Below are 21,702 nucleotides of genomic sequence, written 5' to 3'. Positions count from 1 at the left end.
CTGTCTTTATCCTCTTCTCTTCTTTTTGGCACTGTATCTATAGCAGAATAGGTAGGCTAATGCTAATTTATAATGTGTCATGTAAATTCGGCCATCCGTCACAATCAGGAAACTTTCACCGTGTCTAGAGCTGGCTCGAGCTGCCAGGCCCGTTTCTACAGGGGAGCATGTTAAGTGTGAGTGTGTTAAGCGCCCTCAAACAAAAGCAATGCGGCGAGAGGCGACGCTACACAAAAAAATACCAACAAGTGATCGCGCGCTGTTTCGGACGCACTTCAAGCACTCGCTGGGCGGGGAAAGATTGATGTGACTTGGTTGAATGAGACAACACGCGAGGGGAGGGGGAACAAAAGCAAGGACGAGGAGGAGGACGAGGGCGAGCACAGCACAGAGAAGGCAAACAAGCAAAGTGGCGAAATCAGAATTAAATATAAACAATATATCGATATATACGATATGTCAAAATCCATATCGAGTTTAAAAAATATCTCGATATATCGTAAATATCGAGATATCGCCCACCCCTACCGCATAGTTCTTTTTTACAGCTTAACACTTTTTAACATCATGCTCGTCCTACTCTTTATTGGCTCATTCATGCGTTTCATCACTTTAAAGTGTCAATATTGCTGTGCTACCCATATATTTACATACCGCAATACACACAATATAGCAAAATCAGTAACAAAACACATTTTATACCGTCACTACGATATGTATCGCCATACCGCCCAGCCCTATGAAAAAATTTCAGGGAGTTCAGAAACATTGCTTAGTGATATAGAAAAGAACTAGTGACTTTATGCTTTGTAACTTTGCAGATCTTTTTCATGCTCAAACAGCAAGATTACACAGTTGAAAATCAGTTGGCTCAAAAGGCTTTAAAAACAGCATCTTATAAAAAAAATTATAAATAATAAAGTGACCTATTTCTAAGTAAAACAGGATGTTTAATGTGGATCAAAACAGGGACATGTGTTACCTGTGCAGGTGGGCTCTGCAGAGGATTGTTGTCCAGAATGATGCTCTGAAGGTGTCTGAGATTGCGGTAGCATACAGGGATTGTCGTTACTTTGTTACAGGAAAAATCGAGTCGGACCAATGGCAGCTCAGCCAACTCTGCAAACCAAATCAACACAGAAATGACACATCTACTAGAAAACATCACTCATTTCATACAGGTGCAGGTGCCTGCGATTCTGACCAGGAGGCAGGCGAACGAGGTGGTTTCTGCGGATGTTGAGGTCACGTAGAGCTTCCAGCTGACCGATCTGTGGAGGAAGAGTCTGGATCTCATTACAGCTGACGTCCTTGAAGAGAGAGAGAGAGTAATGTGCATGAGAGAGAAAAAATTTGAAGATAAACGACAGAGTTTAAGAGAGAACTGTTCCACACACCAGTTCAGTGAGCTGTCTGAGCTTGCCCAGATCCTCCGGCAGTGATACCAGCTTGTTATTGCAGGCGATCAGAACTTTGAGCGGCAGTCGGCACAAATGAGCGGGGAGAGTGGACAACTGGTTCCGACTGCAGAGAGAAAAAGAGAATCATGGGAATTAAAATTAAAAATCATGCCCAAAAACTAGATATAAGAAAATGTCAGTGTGGTTGCTAAAGAGTTCCAATTAAAACTAAAACCATTCAAATGTTTTTTTAAATAAAAATATTTAAATAAAGCTGAATTTACATAAAATATAAATATTATGTAAAAAAATATATATAAGAGATAATTCACCAGAAAATGAAAATTCTCTCATCATTAACTCACTCTCATTCCATACCTGATGTATATGACTTACTTTCTTCAGATAAACACATCCATGATGGCATAAGAGTAAATGATGAGAAAATTTTCATTTTTGGGTGAACTAACCCTTTTAAACTTAGTAAACTAGAAATGTTGCATGGCAACAAACCAAAATAAAATAAGTTAAAGTATTAAAATTACTAAAACTAAAATAAAGCTAAATAGAAATATGAAAAAAAAAACTAATAAAGAGATGACAAAAGCACAACAAAATGACTTAATTGGAAATATAAAAATCAAAGCTGATTTAAAATATGAACACATACAATAACAGTATATAAATAATCCTATAAGTGGTTGCTAGGTGGTTTCTTACTGGTCTAAGTCAAAAGAGCCCACATCTCTATGTCTCTATATGGACTTCAATGCATGTCTGTGGGAATTTTTTTTTTTTTATCTTTCAGGCGAATTTCATGAGTCAGATCGCTTAAAGTAATAACACACCTCACACACTTCCAAAAAGCCAAACAATATGAAGTGTAATTACGTCTGAAAAACAAGCAGTGCATGACTAGCTGAAATAGAACTTGGGTTGGAGATTGTTCAAATACCTAACCTTAAGTGTAAGCAATAGTAATAGTGATGCTTGCCTTAGTAAACACCTCTAAGTAACACTTGCTGTGCACCAACTGTGAGTAAAATATGGTTTTGGTGAGTTATTTACAATGTAAATTACAATGAATTCCTTGTTAGATGGTTGGAAGCTTTTTTTTAGAATTGCTAAATAATGCATGGTTGAAAATCTCAGAATCTTCTCAAATCCTAATTTATAAGAACAAATGGATTGGATTTTTTTATCTGATATAAATGACACGAACAAATCAAATTAAAGAGATACAAACAAAAGTTGTGTGAGTTTTGTGTGCATCTTTGCATTTTTAGCTTGTGGTAACACTGCTAGCATTTAGCTGTTGTATCAAACATTTAAAATTGTTCAATATCAATGTTTTACAAAATTGAGTGTGTAATAAATGTGGTGTATATGGATTTGACCTGATATTTAGGTAGGTGAGGGACTGTAGGTTGATCAGACTCTCTGGTAGTGAACGAAGGCAGTTCTGGTACAGGTTCAAATTCTCCAGCGACACAAACATGCACACCTCCACCGGCAGCTCCGTCAACCGGTTTCGTGAAAGATCTGAGGGGAGATGGTGGATAGATAGCAGAGAGAAAGAGAGATGAACAAAAAGACAATAAGAAACGGATGTCTTGCAGGAGACAAGCCGCACACCTGTCTTTGGTTTCGCTCACGTAAGCGTGTTTGACGAGCTCTTGGCTCATTCCTGGACCATTGTGCTGGAAACAAGTCTCTGAAAACCATCTAAAAACTCTGCTCTACTCTCCTGCAGGTTAATGAAAATACACTATTATATATTAGCCCACTTTTTTTTATTACCACTATTAATCTGAATTGGCCAATATTGGAAGTAAGATCCAACATATTAAGGCACATTAACCGCAAGCCACAATGGCCAATCGCAACATCTGAAACGAAATGTAGCCTACATTTACACCTATTTGTGTAATACTTCATACAAATACATCAAATATAAAAAAAATAATAATTATAGACAGCAACCTAAAATATGCGATCTCGTACTTTCAGAGCTGCTGACCATCATGGAAATTTCTATTGCACTCTTATTAGGGCTGCACGATATTGAAGAAAAATGCAATAACTGGTTAAATAATGCGATGTTCGATCTACGATGCGATAATGCTTTAAGTGTGTAAAATAAATTTTGAATAGATTTAAAAACTGAAAATGATATAAACATCATATGTTACACATTCTTCATTTCACACGTCATTTTAACGTCAGTGTAAACCAGGGGGTTTAGGGTTTCAGGTAGGCCTATATTAGATTTATTTACCAACAGAAATGTAATGATCAAATGTAAAATAAATAAAAAACTGCACAAAATAAATTCACTGATTCTTATTAAAGCTACAAAAGTTATTCAGACAAAAGCAGTGAGTGATTTTCTCTGTCTATTGTTGTTTGATTAACATTAAGCACACAGACAGAAGCAGGTTTGTTAGGCTGCTGTCACTTTAAAGGGATAGTTCACCCAAAAATGAAAATGCTGTCCTCATTTACTCACCCTCATGTTGTTCCAAACCTGAATGACTTTCTTATTTCTGCTGAACACAAAAGAAGATATTTTGAAGAAAGTCAGTAACCAAACGACTGATGGACCCCATTGACTTCCATAGTAGGAAAAAAAAAATACTATGGAAGTCAATGGGGACCAGCAAATGTTTAATTACCAATCTTTTTTAAAATATCTTCTTTTGTGTTGAGCAGAAGAAAGGAAATCATACAGGTTTGGAACAACATGAGGGTGAGTAAATGATGACAGCATTTTCATTTTTGGGTGAACTATCCCTTTAAAGGAGAACTCCGGTCAATTTTAACATTGAGCTAATTTTTTTGTAAATTTGGAGTGCTGTCAGTACAGAGAACAACGACAAAAATCGGTGTTGCCTACACAGTGTTATCCTCTTTTTAAAATTTGCATCCTGTTGACTTCAATGGGGCAAGTTTTAAACCTGCTTTTAGCCTCTTAACATCCTTGATGTGTCATTACAAGTGCCCAGCCATGTGAGTGATTCCTTTGAATTTGAATGTATTTGAATGCACACACAAGTCGAAATACAGGATGCATCCACTAATTATAAATAAAATATCACTTTAATATACTTCTGTTAACATAGCCTCAATGCAATCATCCAAACTGCATCTGAAATCTGAATTAGATATAGCAACAGTACTACTGGTACACATAGGCTACATAGCGCTTGGTTGCTGCCAGACGCAACTTTTTGACAGTCTCATTTAGGGGTAAACAACGTGTTTTATGCATTAATATTTAGGATCTTTTTTTTTTTTAGAACCAATCCAGAAATCATCAGAAAAGTAACTCTATATTTGCATGCACAAACACACAGACTCAGGCTTTAAACCCAGAGGACAAACACTCACAAACACTTATGAGTAAGACCCCATGACCACCAAAAATAGCTGCCAGACTAAAAGCGAGATAAGTGTCCATTTTTCTGTTCTGGCACGCATGAAAGAGGCCAGTATCCTTACTGGTGCTCAAACACTCGTTTCAACATCAGACTGCCTAATAATAGCAAAGCATAGAGAGAGACGTCAGACAGGAGATGCTGAACATTTTAAGGAAATTTTAGACAACACATGGCAGCTGTGAGCGTTTGTGGGTGTTTTTGAATTTTAGTTATGGTTATTGTTAGAATGTTCAGATCTGGTTTGGTTTAATCCTTTCATTGAGAAATAGAGAAATGCAGAGGTAATGTAGATGAGAGATAAGGTAGATGAAATTAACTAATTTAATAATTGATTATCTTCACAACGGAACTGATTCAACACTGAACTGACTTCAGCTGAACGATGACACTATTTTCTTTTAGACTAAGCGCTGCTGTACAGCCTAAATGAACTATGTTTGCATCATTGAATCCTTTTCCTGTTATCACTGTAAAGCTGCTTTTAAACAATTTGTATCGTATAAAACGCTATATAAATAAAGGTAACTTGACAACGCAAATTAAAATATTTACGATATATTAATTCAACATTAAACTGCTCATTAAAAATTAACCTTTAACATATCTACACAATTCCAAGGCGATTATAGTACCATAAAGACACAGTAATACTTTCCATTTCAATAGTATCTCTGATTTAAACCACAATAAAATTATGTAAAAAATTGGAAAAAAATGCCTTGATTTTTCCTGTATTTTATGAATCTACGTATTTTGTCAGTTCAACAGAAGAAAGAAATTCAGGTTTGGAACAACTTGGTGAGTAATGCCAAACATTTATATTTTGGGGTGAACTATCCCTTTATGAAGTCATTTTAGAACAAGTGCATAAAAATCAACATGTATATTAAAATATTGTCAAAAGGACAAATAGATTGAGACAGGTTTCCAAATCATATATTGTGTGTCTGTGAACTCTGTTCTGGCAGGACAGAATAAGTGGAATCAGGGCTTTGTATTCATGGTCAATGTGTCGATCTGTGGCCTGTAGATGTTGTTTGTCAGTGTCTTGGAGGTGTGTGGATGTATTGATGGCTTTTCAATCCACACTGGATATATATTTGTAACTGTGCAGCTGTGCAGAGATCCGGGATGGGGAAGACAGGAAGTGCTGCTGACTGTAATGTCTGCTTCCAACACAGAGTGCTACCTAAAACCAGCATGCTCACACGCACGCACGCACACACACACACACGCCACTTTTCCACCGTCGGGGCGAACGGTTTTCAATGCGTAACAGTTCCATTCCATGCCGATCCGGGCCAGCTGGTACGGTTAAGGTTTCCACTGAGGGGATGATAACGGCTGCTCTTTGGAATGTAATACAAATGCGTCAGTCGTTGCCTTGGTTACACAACGGTTTACTGACGTAAATAGCAACCACATAATGGAGAATGATCAGATATTGCTTTGAATTTTATTATTACGTCACTCAAATAGCATGCTTAACCAGCTACAGAGAAACTGGTAGCCAGGCAACAGACAGCCATGATAATACAAGTATAGAGATGCACCGATTGATCGGCTGGTGACCGGAATTGGCCGATTTTCACGTGATCGGCCATGACCGGCGACCGGCCGGTCAGTCGGACATATGCCGATTTTATGCCGGTCAAATGCACTCGGGCGCCGCATGATTAACCTTTTGAGCGGTGCGGTCTCATATGTGGGATTTTTATTTCTGTGCCCCTGAGAGTAACGTTACGGTGCCACATTTACAATGTTCAGTGACATCGCATAACTGCCAGATTCAAACTGTTTTTGCGCGTTGGCTGGCGCTGAGCCAGAGTCGGACGCGTTCAGCGCTGTCATATTCATATATCACAACTAAGCAGTGTTTTCAACCTCATAATGTATATTTTAGGTTTCAGATATTTAAATACACATAAGCACGAGTAAAACAATACATTTAGTTTGTAAAATACACACTGATGTCTGTGGAAGCAGCAATAACAATCTATTCAAATTAGAGATGCACCGATTACAATTTTCTAGGCCGATTCCGATTTCCGATTTTTCATTGAGTTTGACCTGCCGATACCGATTTTAGCCGATTCCGATTAAAAAAATTTCTAACCACTTTACAGCACACACAAATATTTATTTTCGATCTTTTCTTTAACCCTTTTACGCGTAAGTTTAAAATATTCTAACTGACACCCCCACCCCCAGAGTGAGTTTTTTCATTCGAGGCGAACGTTCCCTTTAATGTTTCCATAGCGACGCGTCACGCGATACACCGCAGCCACAATAATACTGTATGACAGATGTGTCGCTTTTATTCCGCTTTTCCTTTTTTTATTCAAAATATTCACAAACTTGCTTACCATGTCATCAACTAGCCTATCTGATATTCCGATTCTCAAATACGTGTAAGTGAGTGTGTTTGGTCGTTTAAAAACCTTTATAAATAATCTTGATCTATAACATGAGATGGGCGCCGCAATGTTGTCCTGTCAGTCGGATTTACAGCACGTGAATTCAGTTTCTCCAGAAATAAATGCAAGAAAGTGGCCGGTGAACTGAGAAGAATAGAGTAAACTTTATAGTTAAGTTACTTCCACTATGTTTGTCTGATATGAATAACACATGTCGGCAAATTATATTTGAATAGATTGTTATTGCTGCTTCCACAGACATCAGTGTGTATTTTACAAACTCCTAATGTATTGATTTAATCGTGTTTATGTGTATTTAAATATCTGAAACCTAAAATAAACATTATGAGGCTGAAAACACTGCTTAGTTGTGATATATGACAGCGCTGAACGCGTCCGACTCTGGCTCAGCGCCAGCCAACGCGCGAAAGCACAGTTTGAATCTGGCAGTTATGCGATGTCACTGAACATTCTAAATGTGGCACCGTAACATTACTCAGGGCAGGAGCACATAAATAAAAATACCATATATGAGACGGTACCGCTCAAAAGGTTAATCATGCGGCGCCCGAGTGCATTTGACCGGCATAAAATCGGCATATATCAGACTGACCGGCCGGTCGCCGGTCATGGCCGATCACGTGAAAATCGGCCAATTCCGGTCACCAGCCGATCAATCGGTGCATCTCTAATTCAAATATAATTTGCCTAGCTGCTACATGTGTTATTCATATCAGACAAACATAGTGGAAGTAACTATAAAGTTTACTCTATTCTTCTCAGTTCACCGGCCACTTTTTTGCATTTATTTCGGGAGAAACTGATGAATTCACGTGCTGTCCGACTGACAGCAGGACAACATTGCGGCGCCCATCTCATGTTATAGATCAAGACACACTCACTTACACGTATTTGAGAATCGGAATATCAGATAGGCTAGTTGATGACATGGTAAGCAAGTTTGTGAATATTTTGAATAAAGGAAAAGCGTAATAAAAGCGACACGACACATCTGTCATTATACAGTATTATTGTGGCTGTGGTGTATCGCGTGACGCGTCGCCATGGAAACATTAAAGGGAACGTTCGGCTGGAAAAAACTCACTCTGGGGGTGGGGGTGTCAGTTAGAATATTTTAAACTTACGCGTGAAATGGTTAAAGAAAAGATCGAAAATAAATATGTGTGTGTGCTGTAAAGTGGTTAGAAAAAAATTAAATCGGAATCGGCTAAAATCGGTATCGGCAGGTCAAACTCAATGAAAAATCGGAAATCGGAATCGGCCTAGAAAATTGTAATCGGTGCATCTCTATACAAGTACATCTCGGAGACGTCTATTTGATGCTTGCATTTACATCTGCAATCTGCATGTTTGCTCATCTGCCATATGTCTCTAGTACATTTTAGGGCTGCAACAAACGATTATTTTGATAATCGATTAATCCAACGATTATTAGAACGATTAATCGACTAATCGTCGATTATTTCGCCGACTAATCAGTACGTTTGGAACGATTATTCAGCCTTTTCAATTAGTTAAAACACTGAGTTATACATATTCTAACTATAATATAAAAAAAGAAAATCACTTTAGCTTTTGAAATGGTTGTTTTGGTGAACTTTGAGCCAACTAAACAGGTCATTCTCTTTAAGTTTTCAGATTTCTGTCCAACTCAAATCACACACAAATGCTCTCTAAGCATTGGTTAAATATTCTGTTCTCTTTCAAAAGAAAAAAATTATCAGCTGCATTACAGATAAACTTAAACTGCAAACAATTATTATAAGAATAACATTTTTTTTTTAAATTGACATGTCAATTGAGCTGAGCTGACAGAGACATTCTCATTCACCTTTTAATTTACAGTATAAAACATTAACTGACGTGATATTCTTCATAACATCTCCTTTTTTAAGTCTTCATAAATATGGAATAACATACAGGCAAGTGATAAGACTGTAATAACGTTACCTAATAGAGTTACAATAATAAAAAAAGCCCTGACTCCTAAGCTCGATCAAGTTTTATTCTATGCAAAAATAAATCATCACATTACTGTAATTATATTATTATTGTTAATATTATTGCTATTATTAGTAGTATTGCATTCTCTAATAAAGAGATTTACTGCTAGTTATTTAGCTCCAGCTGGAGAACATTCACCTCTCACCGGCTCGTCTCGTGCCGGGGTGTTTCTTCTTTAAGTGCTTTAACATGCATGTTGTGCTCCCGTGAAAAGCCAGTTCCGCCTTGCATGTATTGCACACGACAGTATTCTTGGTTTGAAGTTTTGTGAAACTTTCACACACCCTGCTAGTTCGGATTCGTTTGCACTCCGTCATAATTCGCGCTGTGTTTTCTTCTACCGCAATAGCATTTGTAACGGCTGCATTAGACTCTAGCGCTACAGCGTCGTAGCGGTCAAATCGCGATATTGCAGGCCCTTACATTAGGTCACGTGAGATCAAACGACTACTCGACAACAAAGATATTTGTCGACAATTTTTTATTGTCGACAATGTCGACTAATCGTTTCAGCCCTAGTACATTTCCTGTTAGATGTCATATAGACATTTAGAAGATGTTTTTATGATGTTTAAGATATAGAATGTACGTAAAACTGCTTTTTCTAGGATGTTTATCAGATGTTTTTACACAGCAGATTAACAGATCTTTAGCAGCCATTTTAATGTACCTGTGCTATCTGGGAAGTGACCAATCCTGAGTGACGACTTCACTTCACAGATTCTACCAGCACGGTTCGGTACGTTTAGCTAACCGTGCTGAGAATTCCAGGCCGAGAACGATTTGTAATCGTGCCGTGTCATACCAGGCTCAAGTGGAAATACAACTGGAACCGTTCCTTACCAGATCGGCCCAACGGTGGAAAAGCAGCTATACACTGGCATTATCTGCAGATTGGATCCATTATGAAGAACTCAAAACATACAAGCACTTATACAATAAACTGGGCAGATTTTTCAGATGAGCACAAGCATCTAAAATCTGAGGGTGAAGAACATGTCCAGGTCATCTATTTTTTAGATAAAATTAAAATTATATTTTGAACAAAAAACAAAAAAAACATTTTTAGGAGCAAAGAGTTTTGAGATTTACCCTTGGTTTTTAGACACTAATTCAATCCTTACAAATGCACTGTAGCAAACACCCACTAAACAAGCAAAGTCGGATCAGATTATATCAGGACAGGATTTAAAACACTTGTCCTTAAGCCTTTAAGAATTAATGATCTGTTTATACATGCTGCTGATGCTCTAATTCTGAAAACGTCCAATGACGCAACAACAGGGTTGAGATGAGCGAAGACGGAGTGATATGCATCTACTCGTTCTTTTGTTTATGCTTCCTTTATGAGTGTAACCGGACAGACTCATGGCCTCAGTCAAATACAGACAGTAATATCCAGTTCACTTCACTTCCTAAATGCTTGTACACAACAGTCATCAGTTCAGGCCTCGAGGCAAGACAACAGCAGACAAACTCATTGGCTGCAATAATGTTCAATCCAGGATCTCCCTCAACGGATTCCTGCGCCATTCCTTCTATATCAAATATCTCTTTCATATGTCTTTTCAATAAAACGCACTGTAAAATAACTCACCAAATACAAGCAATATACTTCTAGTCTAAAATAAATATCTACCATATCTAAGCCAAAGAGGAAAAAAAAAAAAAAAATCTTCTCAGCTTTTTTTGACAACAATATAGAAGAACCATTTTTGACTAACAGCTACTGATGCTAAGATGATTCAAAATGTTCAATACAAGAAGTAAAATACTTTGTAAATCTAGTTAAAAAAAAATCAAGGTATGTTTTAGGGAAGTGCATGAGTACTATAGTACTCTGATGTGACAGCGACGATCGATCATGAAATGACCGGGCATTTTACGCGTTACAGTGAGATCTGATTGGTTAGCGTTAGGAAAGCACCAGCACACCTACTCACCGTCAGAGAATTACATTTCCATTGAACCTGTATGCCGTTTTTGTTCAGACCAAAGCGAAAATCGGTCCAAATTTTTGTCGTCAATTTTAACCAGATGGAAAATAATCTACTGTGATAAGTGACTTTTAAAAACCTCTACATTTCGGATAATAAAGTAGCCTATGTAGAACTGTTTATGGGGCAGATTAAAATACCTACAATTTTTCATTTTGACTAATCCTTTTCATAAAAATGACACAACTGACAACAAAGCACTAAAAAAGCACTTCTTGTTTTTTCCATCTCTGTGATGTGTTTGAGAACAGACCACAGGAGTCACACCAGTGCGTTTAAGTGGCCGCCATATCGCAAGCAAGAGGTTGGCTGCAGTGAACTTCACATGCCTGCTTATATAAGGCCAAGAGCTTCTGTTCAAAAACAAAGCGTGGCGTGGGAACGTGTGTAATTTCAATGTGTCCAACATTTTCAATGCTACAATCGCAAATCTGATGTTCTTGACAGGATTACAAACATGTTCTTGACAGGATTAGAGAGATTCACTCATAAAAAGTTTATTCATCTAGTTTAAACATGTTTGTTTGTCAATTAAACACAAACAGGTTAAAAGAGGTTAAAAGTTTTTAACATTTGTCTTTGACTTAGAAAATATCTAAAACTCAATGTGGTTTCACTTCATTAAAAATCTTTTTAATGAGTTAATTAACCAAATAGCCAAAATAACCAATTAAGTCCTTAAAGGAGTTGAAACTAGGGATGGGCATTTTTCAAAAAATAGTGTAGCCTATTCGAATATTTGGGCTCATAAAAATGGAATATTAATTTATTTAAATGACGTTTAACGAGAAAGAACGCTTAACGTTTTTCCTCATTCGACTGGTATTTGGATTTCATGTGATTTCTACTGTGGTGGTGATATTATGATAACTCAGTTTCATTAATTAATTTGATCAAAAGTAATTCCATTTTGTAAGATCATTTAGATCATTTTCATCCAAGTAATTCCAAACTTCGCAAGGCAGATGACGACATTTTGATCAAATACAATAAACTTGTTAAACACGTTCCACAGCGCCACCCAGTGCGTTTAATTATAACTGTGAGCTAGTGCTTGGGATTTATCATGGATTGACAGCATTTACGGCCAGCAAAGCAACGTATAAAATTCAAAAAGCCTAGTATTTTTATTTTTCTAATAATATTAAGTAGCCTACAGATTGAATATTCAAATATTCCACTATTCGTGCACACCCCTAGTTGAAACTATTTAATCATAATTCAAATATGCTTTAAAAACACTGGAGTCTGGCAAGGGGAATAAAGGGGGATTTTCATCAGTTAACAACTATTGTGAGTGCTGATTAAACACAGAACTGTCATATAACTATTATCAATAGAACAACCTAAAACGTACAATCAAACCTCCATCTATCTACCAAGGCAGCAAGAGCAAAATATTTATTTATCATCTTGAAGGAAACTTTATCAATTAAACTGACAAGACAACAACAGCATCAAACACTAAATACAACACACGGCACAAATGTATAAATGGGAGTATGAAGTTAATGAATCAGTCTGCAGGGACAACAGTGCTGCGTGTCGTTGAATTGACAGCGGTCCAGAAGGCCTTGTAATCGCTCTGAGAGGGAGGACACCTGTTCTGAGCCTTCTCAACGTTCCTAGCAGGAGACCAATACATTTGGCACAGTTCACAGGACAACACAGCCAAAGCAATCAGACGAGGAAATATCTGAGGTCAAATAATCACAGAAAGTCAGCAGACAGAGACTTACAAACACTCTTAACAATAGCCGTTTTGCTATGAATTATTCAATACAGCCAGCCAACAGATCATCATTTTATTCATTCCCGCAGGTTTAGCGTTTATTAGGCGGGAAATTCACGCAAACATTTATTCAATAAGCTAGTTGGTTGAATGAGCAAATTAATCCACAAAGATTATCAGATCAAATCAGTAATTTGAAAACTTTGAGATGCATAATTTCACATACAGTGAAAGTGTATGCATACATGGCTTCACATCACCACATATTTTGTACAAGTGAGCTGCATGCTGCGATTTTCCTCACATGTCGTTACAGAATTGTCACTTGTTCAATCGGGCCATTGTTGTATCATTACTAAAGTTCATTATGCACAACCTGTCAATTTAAACATTCAACGTTTTTAAAGCTTTCGGTAGTACTCGCACTCTGTCTGAGACAGTTCTTGTGCGCTCATACCCGGAGAGCACACATATAAAGCCGCCTCTCAAAAGGCTTGTGAGTACCAAACAGAGTGCTTTTTGTGGCTTATCGCGCTTAAACGGTCTGAAACACACAAAATGATGTCAAAATGCCCGGCTTGTCGAGTATTAACATAAACACAGTCGATGATGTGTGAAGTGAAGGTAAACAGTTGAGAAAGAAAACGCATGTGTATCAGTATATTGGATCCGTTAATTAGGCCAGCTCTTCAAGGAGAACTCCGGTCAATTTTAACATTGAGCTCATTTTTTTGTAAATTTGGAGTGCTGTCAGTACAGAGAACAACGACAAAAATCGGTGTTGCCTACACAGTGTTATCCTCTTTTTAAAATTGGCACCCTGTTGACTTCAATGGGGCAAGTTTTAAACCTGCTTTTAGCCTCTTAACATCCTTTATGTGTCATTACAAGTGCACAGGTCATGTGAGTGATTCCTTTAGAGTGAACACGGGTGAATCTGACTGCAGTAGATGTGAAAGATATGAATAAAAGTGATGTTAATTCAGCCAGCGCACATACCTGTATTTACTTCCTGTTTTCAGTCGAAGTCCACAGTAATCGATTGTCGAGTTCACATTGACAGCTGACAGTCTGAGATCACGCGCGTGAACTCGACAATCGATTGCGCTGGCTGAATTAACATCACTTTTATTCATATCTTTCACATCTACTGCAGTCAGATTCACCGCGTTCACTCTGAAGGAATCACTCAACATGGCTGGGCATTTGTAATGACACAAAGGATGTTAAGAGGCTAAAAGCAGGTTTAAAACTTGCCCCATTGAAGTCAACATGGTGCAAATTTTAAAAAGAGGATAACACTGTGTAGGCAACACCGATTTTTGTCATTGTCCTCTGTACTGACAGCACTCCAAATTTACAAAAAAATGAGCTCAATGTTAAAATTGACCGGAGTTCTCCTTTAAAGTGACAGCAGCCTAATATAGCCTGCCTGCTGATATCGGTCATTAATGTTAAGAGCAAAAGATAGTGAGAAGAATTAATCTGTACTCAATTTATACAATGAAACATTCAATTTATCTACAGTTTTCCTGTACCTGAATACTGATGGACAGACCTTATGCTTGTAATTTGTTTATTTGTTCTTGTTTAGCCTACTTTGTAAATTTAATTCAAGGTTGAAATCAAGCTACCTTGTGCTGTGTAAACTCATGCGCAACAAAATTGCCCCATTGTAAAAACACAAATACATACATAGAGTGAGCATACATTTAGGTGAGATAAACGTAATTTATCAAATTAAAAATCCCCATAAGACACCTAAGGGGGGAATTCACCCCCTATTTTCCAAAATGAAATTCAGGCCCTGGACTATAAGAGCGGTCACTTTTTCCTGTCAATTTTACAAGATGATTTTACAGTGTAGTTAAACAATTTATTATTATTTTTTTTATTATTGACATAATTGATTAACCTATCAGTCAGAATCAAAAGCCAATGTTAAACTGCTATTATCATCGTAAAATGACCTCGCTAAAAAAAGAACCATAAACTATCTGGCAGAAACAAAGCTATGGCGCTCACAATCTGTCATTTGCAAACCATAACAAACTCACAGCAAAGCAATAGAACTATTTTGGGGGCTCCAGAACCAAAAGCTCCTTTCTTTATTTTTTTCAGTTCATTCCAACAGTCTAGGCCTACATTTTTGTGAACTGCCTCTGGATGAGAACGAAATCAGAGATATCTGTGTGGATCCCAGCATGCACTGCACAGACGATCAATATTGACACAGACACAACATAGCCTACCATGTGTGCTCTCTGTAGTCTTGACCGATTCCTATTTTCAGACCGTTCAACACAATACAAGGAGGCTAACCAGGGTAACACTCACTAACACTTTAGAGAAGTCATTTCATTTCATAACTAGACCTAGGGTTTGTTAATTATTAGCAGTAATTAAAGTGATATCAGCATTAAGAAGCATCACTTTATTTCCTACAACATTAATCATAAAGATGCTATAGTGGATTGTGTCTAAATTTCTACACAATCCAAGTAGCTCCTTTATGCACAGTCAAACTCTACAATAAAAGCAGTTTTTCCACAGTTTCCACAATCTTCTATTGCCAATGGCAATTTGAGATGCTATACATCATGCAGTAAACTATAATAAAAAAATTGAAACTGTTAATAAAAATAAATCCTCAAATCTGCAATTTGTGCAAAACACTGAAAAGTATAGCCTATGAGTAATGAACTTATACATCTGCATGTAACTAACCATCAATCAGGTAGACATTTAAGCATTAGCCTAACTTATAAGCACTTATAATATACAGCGGTCCAGAAAAACCTTCAGATGGTTGTACAGCCTGCTCAGTTTTATCCTACATGCTTAGGAGACCTTTAAAGAGGTTCTATATGATTCTCTCACATTGATGAATGTAACACAACTCTTATACAGGACATGCTACTTTTCTGATTTTGCTTCAGGAAATAAAGAAGAAGAAAAAAAAACCCACATGTCTGAACACGTCTAGAAACTCCTAAACCAAGATACCTGCACCTGTATGTGTCAGGTAAACAAGCTATTTTTTAGCTAGTTTTTATAAGTCTTGTTTTTATATGTGCAGAAGAAGCAGGCATGGGTATAAAGATTAGAACAATTAGTAATAGTGCCAATATTGTCCTTCTCAGTCACTGACACTCTACACATACTTTAATAAGCAATATATTGATCTGAATAATCTTTGAAGTGACAGATTGCACATTGTCCAGCTAGCTACATTAGTAATATGATAAGGCATATAAGCTACATGATCAAACTTCTTAGTAGGGTTTTATATTAAAAAATATATGTATTTTTTTATATTTCACATTTCCGGGGTTATCACAAGCGGAAGTCGCAATAGCTCGGTAAACTTCTAAAGTGGTGAATGGGAGATAACAGCAAATATAATTTTTGTATTTGCTCTAAAAGCAAAAGAAAATATAGGTATGCAAAGCATTTCCACAACTTTCCAAAAGAGGGAAAAAATACAGTGCGATTTATTACAGCAGTCAGAAGGGAGAATGGTGTCAAATTTGCAGTCACTAGTACCTCAGCCGTTGTTTTCAAAGCAGCTTTAATTCATTTTTTGTCACTTACTGTCAAAGTAATAGCCTATTACACAAATTATAGCAGAATTCTAATTGTGTATAAAAAAAAAAAAATTTCAATGACAATATTAAAAACTTTACTAATTTAGCGACGTTGATAACTGTGGAAACGTGCCATCATAGTCGTGAAAAGTGGGGCTCCAGGGGGCTGCAAAGGAGTGCTAGGGGGTCCATGGGAAAGTTTAGAGAAAATCAGTGTAACAAAAATTATAGAACAATTTAAAAACTAATTAACTACTACAGTGACAATCATAATATTCACAATAATGTAAAATAATAGAAACTAAATTACAAACAATGTTTTACACAGTAAAATTGAGTCTGCACATGAAAATACATACCGGCCTTTTAAGTTTTAGGATGGGGGTCACTCAGACTTGGCATCTAAAAGACTGTAAAGGCCCCGATCCACATGATCATCAACATCCTGTCAATATTATTAATATCAAACACCTTGAATGGATCTAAAATAGATCTAATTGATCTAAACAACTTAAGGTCAAAGCGTTGTCTAAATAAAGATAAGTATGATTGGATCCCACAAAACAATGACCAAACCTCTTAATCACGTCTTATAAAGCCAACCAGATGATCAAACTTCTTGAGTGGTTTAAAAAACCTAACTTACATGATGATCAAAACCCAATTCCCATAATGATCAAGCCTTAACCAACTTAATCTATTGATCAAACACCTCAATCTGATTAGCTACTTGTTCAAACATTTTAACCTGTCAAACTCCTATAAACCTGATGAACAAGCCCCCGTGTTTGGGTTTCATATAACCTAACGTTACATGGAACTCAATTTGACAGATATGTTCCCTGAATGTCTAATGTCCCATCGGATCATAATAGTATTAACACAACCATGAGCTGAAAGTTTGTGAGGTAATCCTAACTTTAGACAAACCTCAGCACTTAAGATGAAACGTTTAGCTGCTACATTTATTGGACACAAATGACTGATCATGAGTTCAGATGGGCTAACGTTACCAGCCCAGCACACACCCGTGTGTTTACACCAGTCAAACCCTGTGTAAACTAGTGTAAAACTCGACCAACACGCCTTTAACTAGTTTTTAGGTCTGTTAACGGTTAAAGGGGAGCAGAATATAAGCAAATAGGCTCGGTACCGGCCCGGGTGGTGTCGGTGAGGTCGTGTCCGGAGGCGCTCCTCGGGAACTCCTTCAGTTTCCTGCCGCTCAGGTTAAGAGCTCCGGTGGCCGCCGCCTCGTCCAGCGCCCGATCCAGCGAGCGGTTCCAGGACGAGGGTCCGGGAGCATTGGATAATCCGTGATGAGTAGTTCCCGCAGAAGCAACTGCGGCGGGATGGCCGACGGTAAAAGAGGGCACGGCGCTTTCCGCGGAGAGCAACACCGAAGCCGCCATTACACAGCTAACACTCCCGCTGGATCCTCACGGGCCCCACACACGAGCGCGGACAGTGGCAGTGCGCATGCGCGGGCGCACAGAGGGCAGAGAGGGGTCTGAAACGTCTGAAACCCACAGATCCAACGGAGCACGAGCGAGGACACTAATGCGTGCGTGGATTGAAGGCGAAGACTCGACATTAAAAAGTCCAACCAGCCTGGGCTGTAGGGAATTATCCCAAACTTCTCCTTTATTTTATCCTATTCTAATTTGTATCATAGTCTAAATACATAAATGCATGCATTAAATTAAAGGGTAGTTGACAAGTATCATGAACATGACTTTTCTTAATAAACAAACAAATAAATAAATATTCTCTTACTTATTTTATTTTATAAATTCTAATAAAGTGTTCCTTGTGTAGGAAAATGGCATGGTAAATAAATGTCAATACAAACTTTTTCAAGTTTGTTTATATAGTAAAGAAAAATATTTTTAGATTTGTAGCTGTATGATCGATAAACTCTTGCGAGTGTGAGACATGTAAAAGTAGTTAAATCAAATGAAAAATGTATTGACCTATAATAATGTTTCTTAATATATAAATATGCAAACGGCCCCCTACTGGTCAATTATAAAACTGGGAATAGGTTTGTCTACTCAGAAACCTCTCTATTGAACCCTTCTAAGAAATCATTAAAAATCACAACATGCATTATAATTTTAATAAAAATCCATTATCATAAACAACTATTCCCACATTGTGCTAACGGCCAACAGAGATTTGCATTTGTGTTAAAATAAGCGTTTGTATGGATATGTGTTTTATATCATTCTATGGGCCTCTTTTCTTTTGATCCACAGATATAATCTAGCTCTATTTTGGAATCAGTTACAAGATAAATTGTGTTTTAAAGAGTTAGTCTCTGGTTTTTAGGTATGGTTTTTACTAATTGTATAATTTTATTTTGTAAATGTAAATAATGTATTTATTTTCATTTTTAAATGTTTTTTTCATGTTTAACTACGTGTGTTGTCTGTCCTGGCCAGGACCCTCTTGTAAAAGAGATTTTAAATCTCAAGAGTTTTTTCCAGGTTAAATAAAGGTTACAAATACATTTTTACACATTATTTTACAAATTAAGACAAAAAAAAGACATTTTAGATTTAACAGTATTTTTTTTTTTTTTCATGTTCTCTACACACAACTGAATATGTGGACCTTCATTTCCTTGAGCAAACGGTCAAAGAACACAAATTCAGCTCTAAATGTAGAGGAAAATCCAATAAAGGTGCATAGTACCAAATAATGTTAATCAACATGAACTGGTCCAAAAACCTAGAACACAGAAAATACATTGCAGCATTTCTTTTAAACAATCATGTGTTGTTGTTGTTGTTATTTTTTTCCACAGAAAAAGTTGAAAGTCATTTGTAGTCTCGGGTTTATTGCCTCGGTTATGGATTCAGCAGCAATATTAATAGAAGTCCCACATTGGAATGTTTCAGAAGATGACGTTCTTCCAGCTTTTGAGTAAGGCACAAGAGACCGTGGTGTTGTGATGAAAAAGCTTGAAACATATAAAGATTAAATAAGAAAGGGGGAATGATCAAGTGATCTTCAGGCAAGCCAGGAGAAGAGAACAAACTGATGACCATTCATATCACATTCCCATCCTGATGCTCTGAATGATCTGGAATATTGCTGTAGTGAGAAGACAGAGAAATAACATTAGAACAAAAACATTTGATCTTCAGAAAATGTAAAGCATCTAAGAATTCATATTATCTGCTCATGTCATATTTAGTCCTTGACATGTCACCAGAAGAGGACATAAATATAAGAAACAGCAATGACAGCATATCACATGTTGAATAATGAGAGAAAGAATTTTTTTTTTTTTATTAAACACGTTGTTTAGAGTTCATTAACATTGAATTAAGTGCTCACTCACGCATGTGAAAAACTCTTTTTGAACTTAAAGTTGAAAGAAATTAAAACAAAATGTCTCAGTACAGACATTTCCCTTTATTATTTATCCAATATAACATCACTAGCTACAGCACAGACTAAACGATTTCTGAATCGTATCGTGTACAAAGAAAACAATACATTCAAATTGTGTCTGTGGATCAGGCTAGAAACCTGTCTGCAGTATGAATGCACTTTGTCCTTTTAAACAGAGTTATGCAATAAAGTTTATGTTTGGCATGCTGATGTACTGCTTTGTATTTGATCCTTTTAATGCATTAGCCATCACATTCAATGAAAGTGGATGTTTTTCGGATTGTAAACTCACCTGATCCACATACTACAAAGACGAACAAGGCAAGAAGCCACGGTCCCACCACTCCCTTCTCTTCTTGAGTGCCTCTCTGTTGAGAAAATATTAACATTAGTATATTTAGAGAGACATGTATTAGCTACTTCTAAAGAAAGCCAAAATATGATCAACTAGACAAATTAAAGCTCCTCTACATGACCAAACCAATGTCCAGTACGATACACGAAGTAAACATTTACTGTAGAACAAACAGCAGTGAAAGATATTTTAGATACATTAAAATAATTACTATAGTAAAGGTCTGAGAGGTAAAAGCTGAAAATTACCGTGGATTTGGCCACATTGCCTCTTAGAGTGATGTTCTTGCTGTGTTTCTCATTCGCCATGCGAATCCTCTGTTTGGCCACCATCTTTTACAACTAATTTGATGTTTTTAAAGAAAGAAAGAAGAAGAAGCGTCGAGACCGACAGAGATCCGAGAGGCTGTATGATCAGTTGACGTGTGATCTTGCCACTGCACTGGTTTAGTCTACGTGTTCATAAGAGGAACTCACTCCACCCACGAGACGTGGACGCTTCGAAAGAGAATAAATGAGTAGAATGGCAATACGGATAAAAAGGATACAATATAATGGGCGGCGATTAATCTTAACGATTTTTTTTTTCTATTTTAGTTATTTTCAGTGTATTTTTTTTTCTTGCCAATGAGTATTAAAGTTCATCACTTTTATTATTCATAATTTTTTCCCCCGGAGCGCTTCAAACGCAGAGTTGTTGTCACGTGGTAAATGTTACTTTAATCAGCGCTGGCGATGTTGAACCAATCACTGCTAGATAAAAAATATTTTTTTAGGCATTTTGTAAAGGTTGCTTGAGTAAATATTCATTTGTGTGTGTTAAGTGGCAAACATTGAAAATAATATCTTACTTTTAGCGTAAAAAAATGTCAATGTAAAAAAAAACAGATTTACAAATTGTTATGCGGCTAAATGGAACATTTGAGTGAATGGCCGCCGATCGCCCCCTAGAGGATTGTTGTGTGCTTAACAGAAAACAGTTTTTAACATGCCCTCATGTTAATCTTAAAACGCACACATTCTCTTTATAAAATACCCAGTGAGGAAAAACGTCATTATTTTTACGCCGCAATTATTCAGTGCATTAGTCAGTCATGGAAACATATCTGTTCCAAATTGCTGAGGAAAAAAAATGCTGTCATCATCAGAAAGCATTCATCAAAATTGATGAATTGATGAAAACACATGTCCAAAACGAAATTATTATTATTATTATTATTAACTAAGCTATATTCGGCTTATTTGAAAAGACAATACACAATCCATATCACGCATTAAAATAGTCTATACAACTGTAGGCCTACTAAGATTTGTTAGAGATAAAAACATAAATAATTCAAATAAATCCTCT

At 36.8% G+C, this 21,702-nt stretch overlaps 2 protein-coding genes across 6 annotated transcripts in view; both read right to left on the bottom strand.

The window, feature by feature from the left end:
• The window catches only part of lrch3 (leucine-rich repeats and calponin homology (CH) domain containing 3), a 50,319-nt gene extending 32,167 nt beyond the window's left edge, over positions 1-18,152 (bottom strand). The window contains exons 1-5 of one of the 5 annotated variants that reach the window (XM_079873954.1): positions 17,752-18,152; positions 2,798-2,942; positions 1,398-1,524; positions 1,205-1,310; positions 983-1,119 (exon numbers count right to left, since the gene is read on the bottom strand). In XM_079873954.1, the coding sequence (XP_079730080.1) occupies positions 983-1,119; positions 1,205-1,310; positions 1,398-1,524; positions 2,798-2,942; positions 17,752-18,007 (771 nt within the window). In that variant the 5' untranslated portion in view covers positions 18,008-18,152. The remainder of the gene's footprint in view (positions 1-982; positions 1,120-1,204; positions 1,311-1,397; positions 1,525-2,797; positions 2,943-17,751) is intronic. The other 4 variants (XM_079873957.1, XM_079873956.1, XM_079873955.1 and 1 more) reach the window with 4 other exon arrangements.
• A 61-nt stretch (positions 18,153-18,213) lies between these two features.
• Positions 18,214-20,876, bottom strand: serp1 (stress-associated endoplasmic reticulum protein 1). Its single transcript, XM_079873817.1, has 3 exons — positions 20,601-20,876; positions 20,290-20,365; positions 18,214-19,694 (listed from the first exon to the last, which is right to left on the bottom strand). The coding sequence occupies exons 1-3, from the start codon at positions 20,682-20,684 to the stop codon at positions 19,654-19,656; spliced, it is 201 nt and encodes a 66-aa protein (XP_079729943.1). The 5' UTR covers positions 20,685-20,876; the 3' UTR covers positions 18,214-19,653.
• Between the last annotated feature and the right edge of the window lie 826 nt (positions 20,877-21,702).

The sequence above is a fragment of the Squalius cephalus genome, assembly GCF_949319135.1.
Source record: "Squalius cephalus genome assembly, chromosome: 6".
Taxonomy (NCBI): Eukaryota; Metazoa; Chordata; class Actinopteri; order Cypriniformes; family Leuciscidae; genus Squalius; species Squalius cephalus.
This window is presented reverse-complemented; position numbering and strand designations above follow the sequence as displayed.

Coding starts and splice junctions, on each gene's coding strand:
- serp1 (XM_079873817.1), bottom strand. CDS start 20,684: ATGGTGGCCAAACAGAGGATTCGCATGGCGAATGAGAAACACAGCAAG. Junction 20,366..20,600: donor GCAATGTGGCCAAATCCACG/GTAATTTTCAGC, acceptor TTTTCTCAACAG/AGAGGCACTCAAGAAGAGAA. Junction 19,695..20,289: donor CTTTGTAGTATGTGGATCAG/GTGAGTTTACAA, acceptor TTCTCACTACAG/CAATATTCCAGATCATTCAG.